The sequence below is a fragment of the Gymnogyps californianus genome, chromosome 2, assembly GCF_018139145.2.
Source record: "Gymnogyps californianus isolate 813 chromosome 2, ASM1813914v2, whole genome shotgun sequence".
Taxonomy (NCBI): domain Eukaryota; kingdom Metazoa; phylum Chordata; class Aves; order Accipitriformes; family Cathartidae; genus Gymnogyps; species Gymnogyps californianus.
The window spans coordinates 51526183-51536240 of NC_059472.1; the positions used below are offsets into that span (position 1 = coordinate 51526183).

Here is a 10058-nt window from a genome sequence, read left to right on the forward strand (position 1 = left end):
AAAGACTTTAAAAAAAAATACTTCTAGAAAGGAAGGTAGCCTTTGCTTCACTTTCATTCACTTCTAAATTTTCCACAATAGAAAACCTTCCTTAGGCAAAAACTCTGAAATGTAGCTGCTAAGAGCAGTGTTGACCTTGAAATACATCATGAGAACAGAAAATACATTTAGCATTCATGACAGGAAAGCAGTTGCTACGAATATAACACAGTAGCCCCTGTAAAGGAACCTCACAGTTCCTTAGATATGTACTCCTCTAAATCTGCATATTGCAGCCTGAAAAGCAAATCCTGAGAGTCCTAAAAGTTTCCCACTGGCACATCATGTTTCTCCAACCAGCGATGAAATTTTCTTCTCCTAACTGATTTGCTGAGCTCTTTACCCTACCCTTGCAGCAAATAAAACTTCTGCTAAGCCCTTCTTATGAAATCAAATACCATTCCTTAAATTTCTCAGCATGTTATTTGCAAACTGCAGGCCGGCAGATATATACTCTCCATATGCCAAATTATGTCATTTCCATTTTCTAGGAATAATACTTCTTACAGCAAACTGGCAAGGGGTTTTTTAGTTGGGTTATGAAAAGAGCCAGCTCTGTGTCTTGCTGCACCTGCTGTGTTGCTAAGCCTGGTAGCTGGTGGCAGTCCCACAGCCATCAATAGCAATTCTGGGTGTAGAAGAGAGTGTTTGTCAGAAAGGACTGATTACATCCTTGGAGGTATTAGCGTACATCCAGAGGTGAATTTTGTGGATATTTGCATGGCTCAGATAGAAACTGATTTCCCATATTTATCATGGGATAAGCTGGTGTCTACTGAAGTTTAAATGTACAGAAGTCCCACCATGTAAAACCAAACTTCTGCATTTTCAGATTAAATTATGAAGGTGAGCCTTTATGTTTGTGTAGTGGAAATCCTGCCTAAGAGAATATGAACAGCTGAAATCAGAGGGGGAAAAAAAAAAAAAAAAAAAAAAAAAATCAGGATTTGGTTCTGCTTCTTGTCTTTACCTCCTATCACACTTGCCACTCCACAGACCCTCTGGACAGCCCACCTGATATTTACTTCTTTGAAACGAGGAAGCCACGGAATTACTAGAGGGTTTTTTGCTTTCAGAGAGCACACTTGGGAATCTCATATTTGTGTTTTAGCTGTTTTGAACTGTTCCAAGCTAAGCTATATCCTCCACCAGAAGAGTTCTCAAAGTCATAATAATTACAGATTAAAGCGTACTTCCTATCCAAAAGCTGTCAGCATACTATGATCTGTCATTATCCTATCTATCTACCATCAAACTATGTTTTTGTGATGGTCTGGAGGCCTGGTGACTCACATGGTTGCTACCGATCTTCATCATTTCAAGATGCTTGCAGCAGTATTGTGCAGCAGAAAGCTGTGTAGCAGGCTCCTAAGGAAAAGGTCCGGTCTGGCTGCCTGCACAGGAGCTTTGCTGGTAAAGAAAAGGGCAAAAAGAAAAATCGAGTAATAGAAATGCATTGCCCACATAAGCAAACCTGCTGAAATGTCTCGCTGCTCCACTCTCCTGACAGCTAATGAAGGGTCACCGCATACCAGCTAGGCACCTGAGCAGTATAACCACGGGACTTCCCAAGGCAGGGTTGGACCTAGAAAGCTCTGAATTGGCGGCCAGCGAAGGCAGCCAACACAAACACAACTTTTCACGTGTTACCGGCCATCTCACTCCAAAACCTGCCGAGTCCTGAGGCTTCGGCAGAGGCAGCTCCCTCTCAGCGTCCTTCCCTCCATGAAGGTGTCTAATTAATTCCCTAGTAGCAGTGAACACTACGTTCTGTCCCAGCTCCTCTTCAGAACTGACAGCAAAGGGGTTTTTTTCTTGTCTGATGAATATTACCTTTTTTATCTGCCAGAGATGCTTGCTAAGTAGCATAATAAAAGCTTAAAATATGCCAGAACAAACTTCTGTGGGATTTTTTTTTGAAACTTTGCATATTAAGGGAACAAGACTGATGCATCTATGCTGTCCATCTGTCTCTGCATCATCGTATTGCAGTGACTTCTGAACCATTGGTCAACTTCAGCTAACATCTGGAAGATGACTACATTTCCACAAGTTTCAAGGAAGCAACAGAGAGGCTCAAACCTGTGCCCTGAACAAGGGAAAAGGCTGGCAGCGACCAACGGTGATGGATGCTGGTCAGTGTGGGTGTGGGGCTGGCCATGCTTGGCACCTGCACAGCTCAGAAAGCCCACCTGCAGTCAGTGACTGTTCCTGCACAGCTTGAAGTGACCGTGAGGACCCAGCCTCTCAAGTATGCTTGCGCTAAAGGACGTGGGTGCGCTCAGTGTCCCTCACAGGACTCCTGGAGGAGCTTGCAAGCCACGTGCATGGGGACTGCAAGCCCTCTCCTGGGGGGCAACTGACTTATACAGGGCCTGTAGCAGTGAAAATGGGCTGTGAGGGACCTGCCCCAAGAGATGCAGCAGGACGCTGGTGCAACCAGTGCAACAGCCCTTATGACCCCAGTCTTAACCCTGTTGTTGAACGTCCTCTCTTCAAGGTGGCAAAGGAAGGCCATTTAGCCTCCTGAAGTGGCAGCTGAAGTCAATAAGCATCCCTTCTTCAGAGACAGCAACCATCAGTGGTATACAAGGTCACACACCTATGAAAAGACTTAGTTCAGCATGTGCACTTCCCATTCACTTCTCAGACCATTAAATTACTGTTTTCACGCTATTCTTGTATACGTCATTCGGAAACTCGGGCTGCCTGAAGGGCTTTAGGTTCAGTGAATAGCAGAGCCTCCATCACACACAAAAGGTCCGATGTGCTTCCAGCGGCTCACAAGCCAACTCCTGATGCCGGGATGACCCCGCAGGGTGGATGGTGCCCCCAGCTCTTTGTTTTGCTCATCTTTCAGGACTCTGCCTGTAACACACTTGTTTCTGAGAGACTCTTCTTTTGTCTCCGGCGTGTTCAGTTCGGAGGCGTCTTCTGTGGTGGGCTGAGCCGGCACTGCCCGCCCACCCGAGGCTGCGGAGGACCAGGCTCTGACCTCTCAGCCCTCCGACACAAAACTAAACCATGGGATTCAGCTCCTCAACAACATCCTGGAGGCTTCTGCCAGCACTAACAACCCATCGCACTCTGTGAGCCCTACAAAAGCCAGGCAAGTCAACCATTCCAGTATCCCCCTTCACTGCATCTCTCCAGAAGATGAATGCTGAGGCCATACGCAGCTCTGTATTTTCTAATGGGTAGAAACAAATTGAATCTCCACAAGCTTTACTAATCATAAATTAATTTTAGAATTACTCAGGAAATGAGATTTGTCTTGTAGGTCAATAAATTCTGAAGATAAATTTATTTGGACCACGATAACTTCAATGTCCTTCTGAGTGGACCTCCCCCGCAGTGATCACTCAGCAGATATTCCTCTCTGCTTCCTTCCCAGCACCAGCTGCTCCCAGAAGGAATTCTCCTGCCCATCTGCCTTCAAGCCTGACACAGTGACACAGACAAATGCAACTGTAAGCGATGTTTAAACTCCAAATCCAATCACTGATTTGCTTCCTCAGCAAAAAAAAAACCCAACACAAAAAAGCATGCGCTCATTTCTAACCACCCGGCCCACTGGAAAAGGCCTTATGCAGAAAAGGAAACCTCAGGTATGGAAACAGCAATATTTTTCCCAAAGAAAACAATGGCAACAAGAATTCTAGGCATACATAAAAACAAGTACCTGGGACCATCACCTAACCTCCAGGATCTGAAATGATTTTAAACCAGTGTTGCTGAAATCTTGTTCCACAGAGCTAATTTAAGATGAAGCTATTAGAATGAATTATAATTTGACATGAAGGAAAACCTGGCAGAACCTGGCCCTAGTTTCCAGTAGCCTCGTGTCCTCAGCCACCCATTCACCACAAAACTGAGACAAATTCCTTCTGCACTAGACAGGAGCCTTTGGCATCAACAAGCCGACTTCTGAACAAGTTTTTTTTTTTTCCATTTACATATAATTACATACTAGCCTCCGAACAGCTAGAAGCTCCATGTTCTTTTTTTGTATCATTTGTTTCTTGTGAATACACATAGAGCACAAACCCAAACCACATTAATGATAACCTTGTTAAATATAAACTAGTACGCAATTATACAAACTGCTAACACAAACAAAAAAGCCAGGAAACTCTGATTATATGTTCACAATGGTTTCTGAAAACTAAATAAAAACAACAGAAGGCAGCCTGTCTTGCCTGATACTTTAATAGAAAATGGTTTCACGTTACAACATAACTCACGTGTCTCAGCACAGAGGACTAGTCTGTCAAACGATGCATCAAACTCAATTTCAAGCCTGCTGCAAGGAGAGAGGAAGGGTGGGAGGAGAGACAGCAGATGCACGCACAAACTACAAAAAAAATCTCTGATTTTCCTCTCTGCTTCTCCGCATCCCCCTTCAGGTGAGCTAATGCCTGTCTCTGGGCAGTTGCTGTGATTCCCACCCCGTCGCGCTGAGAAGGGCAGGCCATGTGCTGGCCATTTGGCTCCTTCCTCTCCATTAAGAGAGCAGCAGAAGGTCTGCCCAAACCCTCCGTCCCTGGGCTTGTGCCAGCCCTGTGCATGCCTGCAATTTATCTTCTGTGCAGCTAAAAGTGAACCCAGCAATCCGAGCCCCTACCACATCTTTTCATTGAGATAACGAGGAGCAAACGCTCGACACAACCTCCGTGGTCTGCAGCTGTCCGTTCCTGATGTTTAAAAATATATACCTTTTCCAGAACAGAACCAAATCTATTGAAGGCAGGCCAACGTCTGCCCCAGGCTGCACATGTGCAGTGTCACAGCAGGCAGCAAAGCCAGGGGCATAATCCAGAGCTCTCCTGCACCGGCGCCAGCCGTAAGCAAGTGCTACAATAGAGCGCCTCACACTTGTCAGTGGAGTTATGCAAGGTCTCGGCCACAGTTGAATTTAGCTCTCAAGAAAACAAAAGAGCATGAGAAAACCGGCACTTTCCTTACATTTTACACCACAAGAAAATATACAGCACAAAGGAGGGCCATTATAGGACTGGAGGAGCACCCTGACAAGGTTTCGTTAGGTGATTTCCCTTGCCATGGACTTGGGCTATCCATTCAGCCTGTTTGCATGCTAGCAGCACAGCGGAACTTGCACGACGCTGGATTTCTAGGTTTTAAACAAAAACAGTAATTACCTTTCCCTCTTAAACTCCACACTGTTCTCATGTAACAAAAAAAAAAAAAAAAGCATTGGTTGTGGAAGGAAAAATTCAGAGAGTGGCAAGTGGCAAGGGAAAACAATGACATGAAGGGGAAGGGCTGAGGAAAGAAGTGATACAGGTGAGATCTGAGCATCCTTCCCAGAACTGAGCACAGGATCAAAGTGTGCAAGCAAGGAAAAAAAAAAAGGAGGATCCTTGGGAATCCAGAAAGGTAACACAGGAATCCTGCATGAATAATAAACTCACTAACTGGAAGGCCAAGGAGAATCCAGCCTCTTGAACACTAAGAGGGTACTGCCAAGTGCATTATCACCAACAAGTAAAAAGTTCAAGAGTAGAAAAGCAATTCCCAAATCATGGTCTGTGGGTCACTCCTGACTCACAAGGCCACAGGCAGCAGTGTGCAGAACCATGTCACAGACTAAAATGCACAAGTGTGTGTGTGTCACATTGCCGTGCTGGTGATCCACGGCGGAATTAGAGGGTTGTCACTGCAGGAAATGTTTTGAGAGACACATGACTGGGAGAAGATGGGTGGTAACCCACCAGCAGGCATTTTACTTGGGAAGGTGGGGCTCCCTAGCACAGCACCTGAAAAAGGGCTCAAAAAAGCCACCAGTACAATCCAGATGGAAGAAAAAAAAAACAACCAACGGTGGGGCACGCAGCTAAGACAACTTTCTCCTGGAATACCTCCAATTTCTCTAAGCTAGTTGGTTTTGAAAGGGATTTTTCTACAGCAATCTATGCTCAATTACCCTTATAAACCCTTGCAATAACATGTGACTCAAAGTCTACCTATTTGTCCAAGGGAGAAACAAGAAGGGAGTGTGGCAAATGGGGAATGTGGGAGTGGCGACCGATGTGGGTTTGGGGAGAGCAGTCATTTCCTCCAGCTTCTTCCCCGGCTCTTCCCCCCCCCGAGCCTTTGATAGCCGAATATGTTGTTGAAGAAGTGAAGGAAGACGATTTTGTACCCGTGGAGCAATTAATCCATATGCATTTGCACATTTTTATATGATTGCACCTTCTTAGCCAAAAGTCTCATCTTTTCAAGCAGGTGAGGTTATTCTTTTGAGGTGAGCTTATTAAAAGGCAAAAGAGTACCTGGCGGCAACGAACAACCCAGAGGAACACGAAGTGCTTGTAGATAAAGAGCTTATTTAGGGAGGCAGCGAGACGCTGCTTACACCATGCGCGTACACCGTAATCCGCGGGCATCGATGGAAAGATTTCCTTCCCCTTTGTGGGCTACAGCTCTGGCCACACTGCACTTGGCTCAGGGTTGGTTCCCAGCCCGCTGCCTGGAAGACAGGCTGCCCGGCGGGCTGAATCCGCCACCAGCCATGAGAAAGGGGCGACAACTGCCCCGGAGCAGCGCTCGGCTGCAGCAAGGGACGGCGGCTCTGCAGCAAGGGACGGCGGCTCTGCAGCCGTACGCCCGCATCGCTTCGCAGGAGCGAAACTTTCAGCCGCTGGCGCCCAGGCGGCTCGGGCACCTTCGCAGACCTGCCCCTGCACGCTCGCACATCCCCGCCGGTGCCGCTGCTCCCCGCCCCGGCCAGGCGGCAGCCGAGCGCCCAGGCGCCCGCCCGGCCCCGCGCCACCGGCGCTCCCTCCCCGCGGCTAACGGGCCTCCCCACGGCTGCCCCCCGCCGACCGGCTGCCCTGCCCGCCCTTCCCGAGGGGCGAGCCCGTCGCCCGCGCATGCATCATCCCCGCATCCGTCATGCCGGCGGCGCGGCTTACCGGGACCGCTGCAGCTCGAAGGCGGCGGCGGGGCCGGGCTGCCCCAGCTCTCCGCCGCCTCCGGCGGGGCCCTGGGGGCTGGTGCGGCCGAAGGGCCCCGGCAGCACCCCCGCCGTGAAGGAGTTGAGGCGGCCGCGGCTGCCCGCCGCCGCGGCGCCCAGGAAGGCGGCGGCCGGCACCTGCACCGCGGCGAAGGCGTCCTCCTCCTCCTCCTCTTCCTCCTCCTCCTGGGCCCGGGGGGGTTCGGCGGGCGCCGCCGGGGGGCTGCCCAGCCGCGGCGGCGGCGGTGGCGGCGGGGCCTGGCGGGGCCTGGCGGCGGGGCCGTCGTTGCCCGGCGGAGGGGGCCGCCCGTCGAGGGAGATGCTGGTGAGGAAGGAGAGCGCGGCCTGCCTGCGGCGGGGGTCGCTGCGCGCCGGCGGCGGCTGCGGCGGCCCCGGCGGCGGGCCCTTCCTGGGGCAGGGCTCCGGCGGCGGCAGGGGCCCGGCGGCGGGACTACCGGGGCTGGCGGCGGTGGCGGCCGCCGCCATTGTCGGCCGGCTCCCCCTCCCCTCCTCGCTGGCCGGGCGCTGCCTCTCGCTGCCTCCCCCTTAGGCGGGCGGGCGGCGGGGCATGGGTGCCGTCGGCCCGCCGGGGTGCATGGGGGTGGCGCGGAGGTGCCCTCCGCCCGGCCGCGCCGCGCCGCGCTGCCCCGGGCCCCCGCCGCCCGCCCGCTCCGTATTTATAGGTGCAGCCGCGCCGCCGAGCGCCCTGTGCAGTAACACGGCAATCACGTGTGGGAAACGGGGAGCTGGAGGAAAACAAAAGCCCGGCCAGCAGCCCGGAGGAGGAGGAGGAGGAGGAGGAGGAGGAGGAGGAGGAGGGAGGAGAAGGGTGGGTCTCGGCGAGCTCCCTCCTTTCAACCTCTCTTTTTTTTTTTTCCCTTTCACCCCTTTCCCTCCTCCTCCTCTTCTTTTTCCCTTCCTGGATGCGTGGGGGCGGGCGGGAGCCGGGGAAGGTGGAGTCTGTGCCCGTAGTACACAGCACATGGCCCTGGGAGGCTGGCACCGACAGCACCGGACCCGGGGGCTGCGGCGCGGCTCGGCCCGGCCCGCCCGCGGCTGCTGGAGCGGCACCGGGCTGCAGCCGTGCCGTGGCAAGTGGCCCAGCTGCTGCTCCGCTGTTTTTCCCGGGTGGGAGCCAAGTGCCCCGGGACCGGCGCTGGCGCCCCGGCGGGCGGGAGGGGAGAGGCGGCGGGGGCAGCCCCCGGGGATGCGCTTGGCTGCCGGCGGCGCGTCCCCCGGTGCGGCGCGCCTGGCCTGCCCCAGCTCGCACAGGCGGCCTCCTGCAGTGTAAGTCACATCTCACAAGTTCCCGAAACCATTAAAGCAACCCCCTCCCAACCCTTCCCTCTCCCCTGCAGCAGAGAAAGTGCAGTTATTTAGTTTGCCCTCTCGTATGTAGCCCAAGCCCCAAATTTGTGTATTCCCTGTCTTTTCCGAAGTGACGGCTGTTGCGCAGCTGACTGCAGATCTGCAGGCTCCCTCCTGCTGCAGCTGCCGCTTGGGGAGGGCGAGCGGCCAGTCCCACCTCAGCATAAAGCTCCTTCATTTCTTTGTTACTTTATTTTGATCTGCTCAACCGTGCTACAAGTGTTCTTGTCCCGTGATGATAATTTCATCAACGGCTTATGTAAGGGTTGGGTGACTGATACATACAAACAGCAGAACATATGGTTGTTGGAAGATAGCGTCGTGCGCCTTCTTCGCCTTCAATACAATGACTTGTATGATATTCCAGTTATAATTGGTAGATGATTTACAAGCCATCACAAACTGTCATAAATACTGTAATGTCCCCTAGAATTTTATCAAAAGCTTGCTAATTTGATTAAAAAAAATTAGGTTGATCAGAGAGGGGAACCTAATCCTTTTGTTGGAGGAAGCTATGGACCCAGGTTTGCGTTCCTCTCAAAATTGACCTTTTGAGCATTCAATGACTTTAGAATCGAGCTCTGTGACTGATTGATTTCTGAAACTTTGGCCTTTGCTGACACTGAGTGCCACAAAACCTGAACTTTACGGGGCCAAGTCCCTGGGGTGTGCTCCTTATGCGGTAAGGACGCTGTACAGGCAGCATCCTGAGCAGGAAGCAGTGAGCAAGGGAAGGGGAAATGATGGAGGAAAAGGATGTTTCCCAGATCCCACTTTCTCAGAGAGGTAAGTGCTATTTTGAGATGGGCATTCTTATTTCAGCCTGCTCTCTTGAGGTTTATGCTGATGCTGTCTTTCTTAACAGAGGGCACTGGTGTGCCTGTCCCTGTGGCATGTCAAGGACAGATCATTTGGATGGGAAGTGGGTAGGCCTGAGTGCTAGACTCGCCTCCCCAGAGAAGAGCCCAACTGGCATCTCCCCCCTGCTGGGAGGATGCTCTGTACCCCTGTGTCTTTCAAACTTCTGTTTTGGAGAGGAAGACTGAGGAATTGCAGGCGTGCCACCTTCCTTTGATGGGGCAGGCAATGCCTGTTTCTGACCGGAGGCCCCATTCCTGCAGCGGGAACCAGTGGGATGTCTGGTGTCGGGGCAGCAATGCACTCAGCTCCTGTGGAGTAGCTCCATGCTCCTTTTGAGACAGTACCGCTTTTAAAAGAATTCAGGACTTTTTGGAGGAGGGCTCCTGGGCCACAGAGAAATGCTGCAGCTTTGTAGCCTGATAGTCAGCATGTTCACTGGATGCTGTCCTCTGGTCCAAGGACTACTACTAGATGGTAGATAGGTCATGAAACTCAGTTCTCCCACATTACATCTGACTAAGGCATACACTGGGATTTTTTTTTTCCCTCTTGCATTTCTGAGGGGAAGCAGCCACAGTGTGTATTTTTCTCTGGAGCTGAAAAGCTTGCTATGGCAACTGAGTCCTGGAGCGTATTTTTCAAATCCAGCCTCTCACGAGATAGAGGTCTGGGGAAGAGAACCACCACCAAAACGCCAGGTGGAGTTCCAGAGGTTGGTCTAACTTGGGACAGTTTTTATGAGTGCAGAAGTGTGCACTCCTTTCACAAAATTACTCTTGTGATGGGATAAATCGCTCTCTGTTGTAAGCATTAT

The 10058-nt window shown here is 51.5% G+C and overlaps 1 protein-coding gene across 1 annotated transcript in view; it reads right to left on the reverse strand.

Annotated features, from left to right (window-relative positions):
* Nucleotides 1-7501, reverse strand: part of CABLES1 (Cdk5 and Abl enzyme substrate 1) — a 75910-nt gene extending 68409 nt beyond the window's left edge. Inside the window, exon 1 of the mRNA XM_050891034.1 lies at nucleotides 6975-7501. Coding sequence (XP_050746991.1) covers nucleotides 6975-7501 — 527 coding nt within the window. The remainder of the gene's footprint in view (nucleotides 1-6974) is intronic.
* Between the last annotated feature and the right edge of the window lie 2557 nt (nucleotides 7502-10058).